Here is an 18,573-nt window from a genome sequence, read left to right as displayed (position 1 = left end):
TAAAGTTTCTATTCCTTAGGATTATGTGATGTCCATTGTCATGACAACAGTATACACAGTTTTAAAAAAAACTGTCCTGACTCGTGGTTGGAAACAGGAAGTGAACATCAGTCTGCTACACCTGTTGTATGGAGCCATCCACCCAACCGGCCTCCTCCTTACAGGGAGGGGCAAACGTTTGATTGACACCTTTCTCTTTTCTTTAGTGCTTCACTTTGAAGACTTTTGTGAGACAGTGAAGTGACGCCTGATGTCTACAGGTTACAAACATCTCATGTTGCTGGTTCCAAATTCAAGTCTTCAGAAATGACTGAAATCATCTCAAAATGAGAAAAATCCTCGCGTTGATGTAGAAATAACTTCTTTCATCTTTAAACTGGAGCACAAACATTATTTGTAGTATTTATTTGTCTTACTTCTCTGCAGATGCTTTAAGTATCATCTTTATCATTAATATTCTCAGTGTCTGTTCTGTGAAGTAGAAGATATAGAAGAATTAAAGTGAGGAGCTTCTGATATCTGACTGATTAACTGGGTTTACGTCATCTAACGTAACACTGTTGTTCCTCTTAATTAGAGGTGGTGCCTCAAACATTAATGAGTGAAAGATCTACAGTGAAAAAAATTAAGCTGTTTGACAAACTCGTCAACATCACAAACGAAAGTGTAAATCAACAAAGTGACGAAGAACCAGAGGAACTGTAGAGGAAAACAAAAGGAACGTTTATGAAGTATTGAGAGGAAAAGTGTCCCAGCATCTCTGAGCTGGAGGGAGAATGACACTGCGAAGTATTTACTGTACATACGACTTAAGAAGGAAGCACATCCTAAAGCAGCTGGAGAAGCACTGAGACGCTCCCTCTTTAAATAAGATGCTTTCTTCTCTTCTCTTCTTCCGTACTTTTATTGAATACTATAAGTACCTATGTTATCAATCACACCTGAAATCATCATCAACACCTATTTATAGTGAGTAATAACTGTGTGATGAATATTTGCTGGTCTCATTGGATTCACCAGTCAGTAGTTCAGCTATATGATGTATCCTGATTTAAAGAGGGAGCGTCTCAGCTGCAGGTCCTCTCTGGATTATTTATTCTTCATCCTGAAACAGATTTCAACAGTAACCTGTAGTCTGGTTTTAAACAGCATCCTACTGTGTAACCTGATGATGTCGGGAGGAACCGGTCCTCCGCTTCATGCCAGCCGATGACTCACTCCTTACCTCGCTACCACGGTGTTGCTCATCACGCTGACCATAATGTAACCTGATATCTCTGCTCCTATTTTAGATACAGACTCTCCATTCACTCTTTCTTCCTCTCTTCTTTTTTCTGGACTCGGCGGTAACCTTTTATGTAGTTTGTAACCAAAACACTAATTTATACAACAAGCTGCTTTCAGCTGAGCTTTTCTGAGACTGCAGACCGACAACAAATACAGAAATACTGAAGGTGGCAAAGTATTGCCGTTACTAACATTTTTTTTAATGTGTGAAAATTATTTCTGAGAAACATGAAACTGACAAAGCTTTACAAGAATAAAAGTCTACAGTGAAAACAAGGATATTTAAATCATTTATAGAAAGATGAAATCCAAGTTTTTCAGTGAGGAGTTGACTTAGACGTAGCACAGACGGAACATTTCTTGTTCTGCAGGTGATGTCTCTTTTAATGGAAACAAAATGATAAGTGATGTGTCATCATTTCTTCTGGGAAATATTAGCTTCAAACAAAAAGTCAAACAAAAACAACCAACTGCACTGATACTGAAAGTGACTCGAAGAGCAGCCTGCTTTCATCTTTCTTCTGTTTCATGCAATAAACTGAGCTTTATATCAATATTGGTTTTTGACTAAGAGTCCCTCTCTGATGTATGGAACAACAACATCTCAGTATTTTAGAAAGGAAGGAACACTCGAACACTCCGAACAGCAGAAAAGAAAAAAACACGAGTTAGGAATCATTACCTGAAAAAAAAGAAAAAAATGGAATTCTTCACACCTGAAAACACTTCAAAAGTACCGGATGTATGGTTAATTCATGTAAATAACATCAGCCAAAAAAAAAGAAAAGAAATGTTGGTTTATGGTTTAAAATATCACAAAACGACACGCGGCGACAATTAGCTGAAATCCTGCTGCGCTGATGGAAATTTACTGTCATACTTCTGCCAGCTCATTATGCAAGGCTATTCATACTGTACGCAACATGCACACAACATGTACAAAACATGTACACAAAATGTACACGTCATGTAAACAACACTGTGCACAACACGTACACATGTACACAAAATGTACACAACCTGAACACAACCTGTACACAACATGTACACATCATGTAAACAACATTTACACATGTACACAACCTGAACACAAACTGAACATAACCTGTTCACAACCTGTACACAACACGTATACAACATGTACACAAAATGTACACAACCTGAACACAAACTGAACACAACATGCACACATGTACACACCCTGAACACAACATGTACAAAACCTGTACACAACATGTACATAAGATGTACACAACATGTACATAAGATGTACAACAGATGTACATAACCTGTACACAACCTGTACACAACATGTACACAAAATGTACACATGTAAACAACATGAACACAAACTGAACACAACCTGAACACGTGTACACAACCTGAACACAACCTGAACATGTGTACACAACCTATACACAAGATGTACACAACCTGTACACAACCTGAACACAACATGTACACAACATGTACACAACCTGAACACAACATGTACACAACATGTACACAACATGTACATAACCTGTACACAACATGTACACAACCTGTACACAACATGTATACAAACTGAACACAACCTGAACACAACCTGCACACAAACTGAACACAACTTGAACACAACCTGTACACATGTACACAACATGTACACAGCCTGTACACAACCAGTACACAATCTGTGCACAAATGTACACAACCTGAACACAACCAAAACACAAACTGAACACAAGCTGAAAACAACCTGAACACAAACTGAACACAAGCTGAACACAACCTGTACACAACCTGAACACGACATGTACACAAACTGAACACAACCCGAACACAACCTGTACACAAGCTGAACACAACCTGAACACAATCTGAACACAACCTGTACACAACCTGAACACAACATGTACACAAGCTGAACACAACCTGAACACAACATGCACACAAACTGAACACAACCTGAACACAACCTAAACACAGCCTGTACACAACCAGTACACAACCTGTGCGCAAATGTACACAACCTGAACACAACCTGAACACAACCAGAACACAAACTGAACACAAGCTGAACACAACCTGTACAGAAAGTGAACACAACCTACACACAACCTGTACACAAACTGAACACAAGCTGAACACAAGCTGAACACAACCTGTACACAACCTGTACACAAGCTGAACACAACCTGTACAGAAAGTGAACACGACCTACACGCAACCTCTACACAAACTGAACACAAGCTGAACACAAGCTGAACACAACCTGTACACAAGCTGAACACAACCTGTACACAAGCTGAACACAAGCTGAACACAACCTGTACAAAACCTGTACACAAGCTGAACACAACCTGTACACAACCTGTACACAACCTGTACACAAGCTGAACACAACCTGTACACAAACTGAACACAAGCTGAACACAACCTGAACACAAACTGCACACAACCTGTACACAAATTGAACACAAGCTGAACACAGGCTGAACACAACCTGTACACAAACTGAACACAACCTGAACACGACATGTACACAAACTGAACACAACCTGAACACAACCTGTACAGAAAATGAACACAACCTGCACACAACCTGTACACAAATTGAACACAAGCTGAACACAGGCTGAACACAACCTGTACACAAACTGAACACAACCTGAACACAACCTGAACACAACCAGAACACAAACTGAACACAACCTGAACACAACCTGTACAGAAAATGAACACAACCTGAACACAACCTGTACAGAAAATGAACACAACCTGCACACAACCTGTACACAACCAGTACACAACCTGTGCACAAATGTACACAACCTGAACACAAACTGAACACAAGCTGAACACAACCTGAACACAAACTGCACACAACCTGTACACAAATTGAACACAAGCTGAACACAGGCTGAACACAACCTGAACACAACCTGTACACAAACTGAACACAAGCTGAACACAACCTGTACACAACCTGAACACGACATGTAGACAAACTGAACACAACCTGAACACAACCTGTACAGAAAATGAACACAACCTGCACACAACCTGTACACAAACTGAACACAAGCTGAACACAAGCTGAACACAACCTGTACACAACCTGAAGACGACATGTACACAACAGTGAACACAATCTGTACACAACCTGTACACAACCTGAAGACGACATGTACACAACAGTGAACACAATCTGTACACAAACTGAAAAGAACTTGAACACAATCTGAACGCAACCTGTACACAAACTGAACACAAGCTGAACACAACCTGAATACAACCTGTACACAACCTGTACACAAACTGAACACAACCTGCACACAACCTGAACACAACCTGCACACAACCTGTACACAACCTGAACACGACATGTACACAACGTGAACACAATCTGTACACAAACTGAACACAACTTGAACACAATCTGATCACAACCTGTACACAAACTGAACACAAGCTGAACACAACCTGAACACAACCTGTACACAACCTGTACACAAACTGAACACAAGCTGAACACAACCTGTACACAACCTGAACACGACATGTACACAAACTGAACACAAACTGAACACAAACTGAACACAACCTGAACACAACCTGTACACATGTACACATCATGTAAACAACACTGTACACAACACATACACAACATGTACACATGTACACAACCTGAACACAACCTGTACACAACATGCACACAACCTGAACACAACCTGTGCACAAATTGAACACAACCTGTACACAACCTGAACACGACATGTACACAAACTGAACACAACCTGAACACAACCAGTACACAACCTGTGCACAAATGTACACAAGCTGAACACGACCAGAACACAAACTGAACACAAGCTGAACACAACCTGCACAGAAAATGAACACAACCTGCACACAACCTGTACACAAACTGAACACAAGCTGAACACAACCTGAACACAACCTGTACACAAACTGAACACAACCTGAACACAAATGTACACAACCTGAACACAACCAGTACACAACCTGTGCGCAAATGTACACAACCTAAACACAACCAGAACACAAACTGAACACAAGCTGAACACAACCTGTACAGAAAGTGAACACAACCTACACACAACCTGTACACAAACTGAACACAAGCTGAACACAAGCTGAACACAACCTGTACACAACCTGTACACAAGCTGAACACAACCTGTACACAACCTGAACACAACCTGTACACAAACTGAACACAAGCTGAACACAAGCTGAACACAACCTGTACACAACCTGTACACAAGCTGAACACAACCTGTACACAACCTGTACACAAGCTGAACACAACCTGTACACAACCTGAACACAACCTGTACACAAATTGAACACAAGCTGAACACAACCTGTTCACAAACTGAACACAACCTGAACACAAACAAGACATGTACCGTACACTGTCATCCACAGAGGAGAAAGAGTTCTGAACGTTGTTTCTCAAATGAATATAAACATATTATATACATATTAAAACATTGTATTAATACATCATATGAAGTGTAAATGGCATCAACAGTCTCAGCTGTAGCTTACAGATCGCCTACGTAGTTAAACTACAATCAGCAGGATTGATGCTGAGTCTGTCTACAGAAGTTATCAGTATCTTGTGGTGACAGAGAAAGGAGGAGTTTGTCAAAGTGTGACAAAAGACAAAATTAAGAAACAATTCTAGATGTGCAGGTAAAAAATAAACCACAGCTTTTACTGGTTTAACTAAGAAGCAACAGCTTGGAGAAAACTTGAAGTCACTGAGAAACTTTCTCCACTGATGTTCAACAACTAGAGACAGACTAGAGCACAGGCATATACTCTGGTAGATGAAGACTGTAGTTTAGGGACCATCAGATGAGTACATGGTTAGTAGGACCGGATGTAGCAACAGCAGGGAGCACATATGAATGTATATCTGGGGGTCAAAGTTCAATTAATCTGGTGACAAAACCTGATAAAAAATTTCAGGAGAGGATTTTACTCTGTGATGTTTCACTTAGTTAGACAGAGAGGAGCTCTCTGCCAGAAGGTGGCGCTAGAGGGACGCACAGCATGTCTGAATGAAAGAGCTTCTTCCTCTGGGGAGCTTGAATGTGCTCGGTAAATTAAATAAAGCACTTGTCCTGATGGTGGAACATAAGAGATGATTGATGGATCACTGACACAAGGTTTATGACAACTGAATATTCAGAGCAGATTTATCAGCAAATACAGCAAATCTGAGGAGAACAGGTCCAGTAGGTGTGGAAACCTTTTACCGATCAGGGCTAATTCTAATTCTAGTCAAGAGTTTCCATTTTAATTTAGCCACATTATTATAAACATCTCACTCTCTTAATGATGATTTTAAGGATTATTTTATGAAAAAAGGGAAACAACAGACAACAGAGCGGCTCTGTGTCCTGTCAGCGTGGTAAATCTGTGGTCGGAGGAGACTGTTTGTGACAGCATCAAAACTTGTCTGATGACTTAAAAGAAGAAGAAGCAAACCTGCGCTGAGGTACAGAACAAATGAGCTACGAGACTCTGTTGTGGTTTAAAGAGCAGAGATGGAGGGAGCGTCTGAGTTCCTCTGAACACAAGCAGAGTCAAAACACAACACAGGTCGGCTTCTGTCCACATGCTCTCCCTCTCAGATGAGGCAGAAATGACACAAAGTCAATAGATTCACCCCCAAATTCAAATGACTAACACAGACGTCAACAACACTATCAATCAACAGGTGAGCTGAAGTGGCTCTATCTGCTGCACCACCTAAATCTCATATCTTTACAATATAAATCATCTTTTGTGGAAATAACCGAAGACGTGTTGGAGTTTGTAAATCACGCTGAGGTAAACCTACCTTCTCTTTCAGCAGTCTCGATGTCCGGCTGTTGTGCACAAGTCGTCTCCCGAGCTTCTTGGCATACCAAATAGAGGCAAACATACCGGCAGGTGAAATAATAATTTCAATAATAATAACGTACTCCGACAGCCCCGACGGCTCTTAGCTGCTGTCCATCTGGACCGAGAACTGCTTATCAGCCGAGTGACACGCACACAGCAAAACGGAGAGAGAAAAGAGAAAAGAGCAGAGGATGCTGCGGGAGGGAGACAGAGCATCTGCACAGCGGAGCCAGGTCTCCGTCAGCCACAGAGCAAGGGTGGGGGGGGGGGGGGGGGGCTCTCACAGCATCTTCAGCACCAACTGAAACCTGCTAAGAGGTTGTCAGCAGCTCCCAAAGGCTACTCAGCTCTCACTATAGAATAACTAAACAACATCTGTCATCCATAAACAGCAAAGGTCAAAAATGGACCGAAAACTTGTCACTTCTTTTGTGAAAAAAAAATGTCTTTCAGAGAAATTTACAATTTCTAAGGTTTTCTTCTATAAAACCCCATTTATCTAAATGTACTTTCATTTTGATCAGTTACTTCCACATCACGCGTTCAGGCATCTGGCATTTGTGAACGCCTCCTTCTTCAGAGCGTTCACCAACTGTCAGAAAACACACCAGTGACATCATCCGTATGAATCCACATCGGACCAGATGCAGCTCAGGAGCTCAGTTTTATTTGTTGACTACATTTCTACACGTTTTGATGTGCTGCTGTTGTTAACATGTAACACGGCGAGTAAAAAGTCCGGTCAGACAAGCCAGTCTTCCTCTCACCACAAACGCTGCCTTATCTTCTAAAGGCAATGTGAACGTGAGGTAATGAATATTGTCCATCCACAGTTTGGCTGTAAACAAACACACCAGATACTCTTTTCTGCTCAAGGACGTGTCTTTGCTCCCTTTAGTGTATAAAAGACTCACGGATCAGGAGAACAGGATGGCTGCACGGTTGCCACAAAAATACAGAAAAATTTAATAATTTTCATCTTCGGCAAACAAACAAACATGTTTCAGCTACAAACCATCATCAGCATTCGTTTGTTTGACCACAATAAAAATTATTCCATATTGTTCTGCAAGTGCCGGTTTTCTGCCTTTTTTTTGTTTGTTCCATTTGGACCGATTGTACTTTTGCACCAGCCTGGTGTGAACCAGAACCCACAGCCACTGCATGAATACGGGTCTGGTACCCTCCATAGAGAACCGTCTGCAGTCCTTTCTTCCTACTGGGCGTAAACCTTTGGTTAATTCTAACCAATCAGCATGCACCGAAACCGGCCGGCCCTCTGCCACCGCGGCAACGACCTGCCGACACTGCTCTCTGATTGGTCCACCCTTCATGGTGGCTGTTCAAACGCTGATAGAGCCGAGTTACCAGACGTGATCACAGAATAACCCTGAAGCTGAGAACGATAGTCAAAACAGAGGACAGTTCAGTACTGCAACAACCTGAAAACCAGGAAATGAGAAAATCTTACTCCGAGGTTAAGATTTATTGTTTTGTGTTGGATTTGTCACAAAGCATCCCTTAAAAGCTAGACTTCATCAGGCCATATCCAACTTTATACTCCCCCACAGCAACTATATGTAAGTATTTCTGATGTATATTCACTTCGTCACATTATTGAACATGAAACTGCTGCTGTTTTTATGTTCCTTCACTGTGACAGATATCGGGATATCAGGAGGAGGAGACGGTCTGCAGTTTAGATGTCGGTACTCCAAGAGCCTTCTGCAACGTCCTCAAACTTTCAGCAGTCTCATAGTTCCTGTGTTCCCCATCGTACTGCACAACAGCTCAATGTAGGAACAGAGTCAGCCACTAAAGCAACGTGAAGTCAAACTTTAAATCGTATGTGTAACGAATATCGTCACACAACCAGACAGTCTTTGAGTAAATCACTGAAGACAGATAATCAGTCATCTGTCAGCTGCAGACATCAGGAGTTAAAGATGTGTTTAATTCATGTGCAGGGTGCTGACATCACACCTCATAATAACACTGCTTTCTCTTCCTCTGCACCATCTCTCTGATCCAGTAGTTGCATCTAAATCTGTATAAAGAACCACAAAGAAGAGAAGACAGAGGCGCGTTCCTCCGGCTGCAGAGACGACGTACTCCGGGCCAACCTCCTCTAATAACACGCTTGCCCTCCGATCACTAAAGAGAAGGAGTGTTGCAGGCTAATTGCCAGGAAAGATGACACCACACAGCCGAACAACGAAGAGGCAGCGGGTGGAGAGGATGACGTCCTGTAACACTGCCTTCTTCACTGCAGAGGATTTTACAGTTTACACATCCTTTCTGTGTAAATCTCACCGTATGATTCAACCTTTTTTTATCTGGGCTGTATTCATCTGAGTGGCGGTCAGATGGTTGGAGTTAGCAACCCTGCATTTCCTCAGCACACACAAAACCAAATCATTGTTTCTCCCCACAAAAACAGGGTGGGACCTACGAGAAACAGCTCCCAGGACAATAATATTACAAAACCCAGGCACAGATTCAATTATAGAGCACTCTATGTTGTCTGTGATAAATTAAAGTGGAAGTGGCTGTGAGAAAATATAGTGGAAACAACAAATAGTATGTTTTTAAATCTACAATGATGTCTCCTGTGCTAACACTGAGTCTGTCAGCATATACAGTACATGAACATATAAACGCTGATCTAAAGGCAGCTTTTCAATCAGGAGACACTGGTAATCATTAGAATGTAAAATATGTCTGATACCTTTACAACCTGCTGTGGAGGTTGTTGTTATATTTGACATTTACCCAGCAAAGCTGAGCTCTTTATAGGAAGCATTAGTGATTTCAATTCATGTCCTCTGCTTCATTGATTACTCATGTTGCCTTTTTAATCCTCAGTTTTGAGGCGCTGAAAGGAGTCTTGGTTTCTGAGAATAAATCAGCCAGAAGACTGAACACATGGAGGTGAGGACCAGACTCTAGACGGTGAAAAGGTAGTCTACCTCCGGCCAACTGTCTGTGACTGTAGTCTGGGAGCCGTATTCACATTAAGGTTTGCAGACCAATCAGAGACCAGCTGGGGGCGGCTCAGTGGGATGATATTGAAGTTGTTCCAACAGTGGCCTTTCAGCACAAAACATGATTCATGGTGCTCGATGCTGATTGGCTAAATGTTTCTCCAACAGTTTCAAAATAAACCCAACGTCTGCGCACATTAGGATGCAAGAACTGGAAACTATCCTCAGTGGAGCGTGGACACACACACACACACACACACACACACACACACATATATATATATATACACACACACACACACACTGTATGCACAATTATTAGGCAAGGTAGTATTTTGACCACATCATCATTTTTATGCATATTTTCCAACTCCAGCTGTATAAACTTGAATGCCTATTGCATTTAAGCATATCAGGTGATGTGTATTAGTGTAATGAGGGAGGGTGTGGCCTAAGGAGATCAACACCCTATATCAAGGTGTGCATAATTATTAGGCAGCTTCTTTTCCTCAGGAGGCAAAATGGGCCAAAAAAGAGATTTAACGGACTCTGAAAAGTCAAAAATTGTAAATAGTCTTTCAGAGGGATGCAGCACTCTTGAAATTGCTCAGATATTGGAGCGTGATCACAGAACCATCAAACGTTTTGTTGCAAATAGTCAACAAGGTCGCAAGAAACGTGTTGAGAAAAAAAGACACAAATTAACTGCGAAAGATTTGAGAAGAATGAAACGTGAAGCTACCAGGAAGCCGTGATCCTCCAGCTGTCATATTCTAGAACTGAAACCTACCTGGAGCCCCCAGAAGTACAAGATGCTCAGTGTTCAGAGACCTGGCCGAGGGAAGGAAGGCTGAAACCCGACACCACTGAACAAACGTTAAGACGGGGCCAAGAAATATCTGAAGACAGATTCCTCAAAGATTTCATGGACCGATGAGATGAGAGTGACTCTTGGACCAGATGGATGGGCCGGTGGCCGGATGGGCCCGTGGCCGGGTGGGGATGGGCCTGTGGCCGGATGGGCCCGTGGCCGGATGGGCCCGTGGCCGGATGGGCCCGTGGCTGGGTGGGGATGGGCCCGTGGCCGGATCAGTAACAGGCACAGAGCTCCACTTCCACTCAGACGCCAGCAAAGTGGAGGTGGGGTACTGGTATGGGCTGGTATTATTAAAGATGAGCTAGTTGGACCTTTTTGGGTTGAAGATGGACTCAAAATCACCTCCCAAACCTGCTGCCAGTTTTTAGAAGACACTTTCTTCAAGCAGTGGTTCAGGAGAAAGTCTACATCTTTCAAGAAGACCATGATCTTTATGCAGGACGATGCTCCATCACATGCATGGAAGTACTCCACTGCGTGGCTCGCCAGTAAAGGCCTTCAAGATGAAAAAATAATGACATGGCCTCCTTCCTCACCGGACCTAAACCCTACTGAGAATGTGTGGTTCCTTCTTAAACAGGAGGTTTCTGCTGAAGGAGGACAGGAACCTCTCTGAACAGAGTCTGGGAGGTTGTGGTTGCTGCTGAACAAACATTTGATCAACAGATCAAGAAACTGACAGAATCCATGAATGGAAGGATTATTACTGTTATTGAAAAGAAGGGCGGCTGATGTTTATTTTTGAAATGTCAGAAATGCTCATTTGTAAATTTTGAGTTGTTTGTTTATTATTCTCACTTTAACAGATGAAGTGAGATGGGAAAACTTTCGTTTTTCATTTAGTTACGCCATGACCCCTCTACCCCTCTCTGTGACGACTGGCCAGGTTAGGAGACAGATGGAGAGACTCCACCAGCGCAAGGCTGCAGGAACTGACGGCATCAGCCCCGGGGTCCTGAAGACCTGCGCCGTCCAGCTGGCTGAGGTCCTACAACACCTCTTCAACCTGAGTCTGAAGCAGGAGGAAGTCCCGGTGCTGTGGAAGACGTCCTGCCTGGTTCCTGTCCCCAAGAAGACGACTCCATCCGGCCTCAACGACTACCGACCGGTTGCCCTCACATCTCATGTGATGAAGGTGCTGGAGAGGCTGGTCTTGGCCCACCTCAGGCCGCTGGTGAAATCTTCTCTGGACCCTCTACAATTTGTGTACCAGCCTCATGTGGGAGTGGACGATGCCATCATCTACCTGCTGCAACGAGCTCAGTCTCACCTGGATGGAACCGGTGACTCTGTGAGAATCACCTTCTTTGATTTCTCCAGTGCATTTAACACCATCCAACCACTGCTGCTGAGTGAGAAGCTGCGGGTGGTGGGGGGTTGGAGGGGGGTGGACACGTCCACCGTCTCCTGGATCAATGACTACCTGACAGGCAGACCACAGTTTGTCCATCTGGGCAGTGTGCTGTCTGATACGGTGGTCAGTGGTACTGGAGCTCCTCAGGGAACTGTTCTGTCTCCTTCCTGTTCACCTTCTACACCACTGACTTCCAGAACAACTCAGAGTCAAGACATCTGCAGAAGTTCTCTGATGACTCTGCAGTGGTAGGATGTATAAGGGATGGACGGGAGGAGGAGTCAGTGGACGGTGTATAAGGGATGGACGGGAGGAGGAGTCAGTGGACGGTGTATAAGGGATGGACGGGAGGAGGAGTACAGGGCAGTAGTGGAGGACTTTGTGGAGTGGGCTGGTAGAAATCACCTCCTCCTGAACGTGGCCAAGACCAGAGAGATGGTGGTCGACTTCAGGAGGAAGACGACGGCTCCACAACCGCTGAGAGTTCTGGGAGAGGAGGTGGACATGGTGGAGGAGTACAAGTACCTGGTGTCTCCATGACAACAGACTGAACTGGAAGACCAACATCAACGCTGTCTACAAGAAGGGGATGAGTCGACTCTTTTTCTTGAGGAAACTTCGATCCTTCAATGTGTGCAGCCAGATGTTGGAGATGTTCTACCATCTGTTGTGGCCAGTGAACTGTACTTCTAGTAGTCTGCTGGGGGGGAGAGGTGGAGGGGGGGGGGCATCATTGGAGCAGGAGACACCAACAGACTTAACAAACTGGTTAAGAAGGCTGGCTCCATTATTGGCTACAAACTGGACAGTCTGGAAAAGGTGGTGGAGAGGAGGACGCTGAACAAACTGTTATCCATATTAGATAATCCTGACCACCCTCTCCACCTGCTGCAGGGACAGAGGAGGACATTCTCCAAAAGATTCCTCCAGCTGGTGTCACAAGGACAGATACAGGAGATCGTTCCTGATACAGGAGATCATTCCTGATACAGGAGATCATTCCTGATACAGGAGATCATTCCAGATACAGGAGATCGTTCCAGATACAGGAGATCGTTCCTGATACAGGAGATCGTTCCTGATACAGGAGATCGTTCCAGATACAGGAGATCGTTCCTGATACAGGAGATCGTTCCTGATACAGGAGATCATTCCTGATACAGGAGATCGTTCCTGATACAGGAGATCATTCCAGATACAGGAGATCATTCCTGATACAGGAGATCGTTCCAGATACAGGAGATCGTTCCTGATACAGGAGATCATTCCAGATACAGGAGATCGTTCCTGATACAGGAGATCGTTCCAGATACAGGAGATCGTTCCTGATACAGGAGATCGTTCCTGATACAGGAGATCATTCCTGATACAGGAGATCGTTCCAGATACAGGAGATCGTTCCTGATACAGGAGATCATTCCTGTCCACTGCAATAAGACTGTACAATAACTCACCTCTGGCAAAATCCATCACACAAAAATAACACTGTTGTCTGTTTTTCTTGTTTGTTTGAATATTTAAAAAAAAAAAAAAAAAAAAAAAAAAAAAAAAAAAAAACCTATCTATCTATCTATCTATCTATCTATCTATCTATCTATCTATCTATCTATCTATCTATCTATCTATCTATCTATCTATCTATCTATCTATCTAGTTGCATAATAATTGTGCACACTGATATTCTCCTAAGAACGCCAAAACCGCACTTTTACTTTCTTAAATATTCAGGTTTGAGCTTTATTAACATTTTGGATTGACCGAGAGCACTGTTGTTGTTCAATAATGAAATGAATCCTCAAAAATACAACTTTCCTAATAATTGTGCACACAGTGTATACAGTATATTCAGTCTGGAAACACCAGGTAAGACATATTCTCTTCCAAGCAAACACACATTTTCCATGGAGCTCCACAGGGTTCAGTACTCAGCCTGATACTTTTCATGTCGCACATGCTCCTCTTCGGCAAAATTTTTACAATAACCCTGTTTTTATTGTTATTGCAATGCAGGTGACCCCCAGCTTTATTTATCTATGAAGCCAGAAGAAACAAGTCAGTTAGTCAAACTTAAAGAATGTCTTGAACACATTGATTTTCTACTTCTTTATCCAGACAGAACTGAAGTTTTGGTATTTGAAACTCACTATCTAATCATTTAGTTCCTCTGGATGAAATTTGTCCTTTAATTAATATATATTAATTACATATATATATGTACATATACATACATATACATATACATACATATACATACATATATATATATATATATATATATATATATATATATATATATATATATATATATAAAGCATATATATATATATATATAAAGCAAGTCTCTAGGACGGAATTCATTCACCTGCAGGGTATCGTTAAAATCAGGACCATCCTGTGTCAGAGTGACGCTGAAAAACGAGTCCATCTGTCACCTCGAGGTTGGAGTGTAATTCCTTATTATCAGGGTGTCCCAGTGACTTCCAGTGAATCCGGATTTAGAAAGACAAATTATATTTCTCCTATTTTAGCTTCGCTTTAATGGTCTTTACGTAAAATCAATAACAGAATTTAAAATCCAAAGCCTACAAAGCCCTAAACGACGGAGCTTCAGCATATCTCACAGATGACATGTCATACTATCACAGCAAAGCGTCTTTGGCCTGTTTGTGGTTCCTAGAGTTGAACTTGACTTCAAATGTCACAGTCAAGGCAGAAAGTCAAGTGCAATAGGACAGCGTATGTTCCGTTTCATTTGTGGATTTAAACTGGCCACCTCTTGAAGAGTTTGATGCCTGTTGTCACCAGGATGGAAACTGGTTTTCACTTTTTAACTTCATGAGCACCTGGACAGGAAGCGGCCGAACCGAGAACTCTCTGATTAACACTTAATCAGACATGACGCTGTATATGTGCTGTAAAACTCTTTAAATAGGTTCTACATCTGTCTTTCTGCTTGGCTGAGGAGAAAACAAATAATAAAGTGAGCTACAGAACAGAGAAATATAAAAAAAAGTAAAGTTTATGACATAATTTACAGTTCATCACATGGGCCAGTGATATCAAACGATGACTCAGATTTCTGCAATGTGTAAATATATGTTAATTCATACATTTGATCTCTGCGTTGCTTCTCTGCATATTTTAAAAACCGCAAAACATTTGGACAAATTCACATACAAAATAAAAGTACTTAAATGATGTTGGGGAACGTTGTTAAAGTGCTTAAACAGCCCTCGTTTCACAGAACAAAGAAACAAAGAGACCACGACGAGGTGCCAGAGCTCTTGTTGTTGAATAGCTACTTGAATCTGGTGGATGGTTTGTACTGGTTCTGTTGGGACACTGAAATCCTTCACTTGTCACACATAAAACCCAGAACCTGCTGGGATCACAGGATAGAAACAGAAACCTGCATGTTCTTTATATTCTGCCTTGTATCGGCTTGTATTTTTATGTCTGCTGCTCAGATCCCAACGTGTCAAGGTTGGTTAATCAGGGCGGCTGCATCCGCACCAACGGTGGAGGACTGTGATAGGCTGTCAGGCCGGGCCAAAGGAGGCCGCGGCCATCTGGAGCGAAGGGTCCGGTGTCCCCAGGGTCACTCTGAAGTTCTGTCTGAGTGCAGGGGGACGCACAACTTTCTGCCTGGTGTGTATAAGTGTGTACATACGTGTGTGTGTGTGTGTGTGTGTGTGTGTGTGTGTGTGTGTGTGTGTGTGTGTGTGTGTGTGTGTGTGTGTGTGTGTGTGTGTGTGTGTGTGTGTGTGTGTGTGTGTGTGTGAGAGAGAGCGGTGGTGGTGGAGAGCTCAGCGGGGATGAGGCCGCCTCGTCAGACCACCCTTGGCCTTGTGAAGAAGGTCAGTTGGTTCATTTGCATTTTCTTATTCTCCATTTAAAGAGCTGCGAGCTGGATGTTTGTAAGGACTGAACACTGGGGAGCATCGTGGAGGAAGAACATCTATGTTTATAATAATAGATGTGTGTGCTTTAACGCCACTATTGACACGACGGTGAATAACTCCAGTGTAATACTGCAATTATACAACAAGTTACCAACTAAATAAAACATGTAATCTAAACGTTTTCATATTGTGGAACAATTCATTCTCAAAATGTAAAACTTTTTGTTGGTGTGATCTGTTTCCATGGCAACACATGGACTAACAACTGGAAAACAATCAGTCACATCAGTAGACTTGTTAGATATCTGACGAACAAAGATATCTGAAGAACAAAGATATTTGAAGAACAAAGATATCTGATGAACAAAGATATCTGATGAACAAAGATATCTGATGAACAAAGATATCTGAAGAACAAAGATATCTGATGAACAAAGATATCTGAAGAACAAAGATATCTGATGAACAAAGATATCTGATGGACAAAGATATCTGACGAACAAAGATATCTGAAGAACAAAGATATCTGATGAACAAAGATATCTGAAGAACAAAGATATCTGTTGAACAAAGATATGTGATGAACAAAGATATCTGATGAACAAAGATATCCATGTTCTCATGTGTTTTTAACATTTTAGCTCCGTGTCATGTGTTCAAACCAAACCGGTCCAGCTAGCCTCCTCTAGGATTGTAAGTGCGTGACTATCCGTGGTGTTACGGTACGGGTGCTCAGAGCGACCAAAAAGGACCAAAAGAGACCCGACTTCACCAAATAGGTCACATTTAATATAACAAGTAAAAACTACATTGTATTACATACTATAATTAAATTATAATTCTATATTCCTTTGAGGAGGTGGAGTGATATTTCTAGTGATGAGCAGGGAGTGATGTCATGATGATTTAAGGATGTTTCAAACTTCTTGTTGTATAATGTTTTACTTTGACACATTGTTAACAGTTAATAGTGTGTTTTATTCTGATGTGAAAACAGGATGTACAGCTGTGAATGTTCTGAAATATTATCACTAAAAGAGTGCCGTATTTCTGCTTTTCTTTAGTGCAACTGTGTAACTCATAATCTACAGTAAGACTCCACTCTTAGATATCATACAGACAGATGGCATTAAGTGCAACACAAATAGCAGTGTACAGAGGACAAAACACACTGATTAATGACAAAATGAAATAATCATTATTATTATTTACACACCTTCACTTAAGAAAAATTACCAACCATCATCCATCAGTGATGTCATCAACCATCAGTGAGGTCATCAACCATCAGTGATATCATCAACCATCAGTGATGTCATCAACCATCAGTGATGTCATCGTTGGTTTGTGAACGTTATGAATCCTCCAGTTCAGATTCTGTCCGTCACCATCTTGTTAGTTCGGAGCAGTTTGGAGCAGGAAGTGACCATATTTGGACGAGCTGGGGGAGGAGCCAGCGGTGGATCTGACCAATCTGATCGGAAACCTGACGATACTACGTCCCGCCCACCGATAGCTGTAACCTGACTGCACCGCAGGCATGTCAATCAAACAGACACGCCCCCAAAAACAGGTCTTCTTGAATCTTCTTTTCTAATGAATTAGGGATTATTTTCAGATGGACCTCCAGAAAACTAATAAGAAGGAGTGACTTTAGCTAACAACACCGAGATAACTGATGGACACATTTTATTCACTTTGGATTTGATGAGAGAAGTTGAATGGGAGTCTATGGAGCCGGAGGCTTTTTGGAGCCGACCTCTAGTGGCACTCGCTGGTATTGCAGCTGAAGACACTTCTGGATCAGAACCATTTTACAGACCTGAAGCTACGAACTCTTTTAGAAACAGTCTGTGGTTAGCACTCGATCTCAGCTGTTCTATTATGCTTTTGTTAAAATAAATCAGTTATTTGCCTTCATCCTGCCTTTCACTGTCCTCTTTGTGGATCAAGTTACGTAGAAGATGATCTAAGTTTTAGGTGATATTGTGGTTCTCATTTTATCCAAGAACGTACACATTTAAATTAAATCACCATAGGGATGATTACACAGGAAGACTGTTCAACCTGATATCTCATTCTGATATCACACCAACAATCCACCATTCAAACAGCAGCGTCTGATCATGTGCATCATGTCAATAAAACATTTATGAAGCGCTTCAATCCAAAATATCTGATATGTTGTACTCTGCATCTCTAATTGATAGAAAATGGTCTGTTTAACACTCGTGTAAGTCCGACTTAAATCTGGGTCACTGACCT

At 42.1% G+C, this 18,573-nt stretch overlaps 1 protein-coding gene across 16 annotated transcripts in view; it reads right to left on the bottom strand.

Moving 5' to 3' along the window:
• dlg2 (discs, large homolog 2 (Drosophila)) overlaps positions 1-18,573 on the bottom strand; it is a 287,216-nt gene that overhangs the window by 98,044 nt on the left and 170,599 nt on the right. For 2 of the 16 annotated variants that reach the window (XM_069165103.1, XM_069165108.1), the window contains exon 1: positions 7,148-7,245. The exons of the other annotated variants lie outside the window; for them this stretch is intronic. In XM_069165103.1, the coding sequence (XP_069021204.1) occupies positions 7,148-7,231 (84 nt within the window). In that variant the 5' untranslated portion in view covers positions 7,232-7,245. Of the gene's footprint in view, positions 1-7,147; positions 7,246-18,573 lie in introns of those variants that run through there. 16 annotated transcript variants of the gene reach the window in all.

The sequence above is a fragment of the Embiotoca jacksoni genome, unplaced genomic scaffold, assembly GCF_022577435.1.
Source record: "Embiotoca jacksoni isolate LCO1_2020_lvr unplaced genomic scaffold, fEmbJac1.0.p SCAF_33, whole genome shotgun sequence".
Classification (NCBI taxonomy): Eukaryota; Metazoa; Chordata; class Actinopteri; family Embiotocidae; genus Embiotoca; species Embiotoca jacksoni.
The sequence above is the reverse complement of the archived record's forward strand: the minus strand, read 5'-3'. Positions and strand labels throughout refer to the sequence as shown.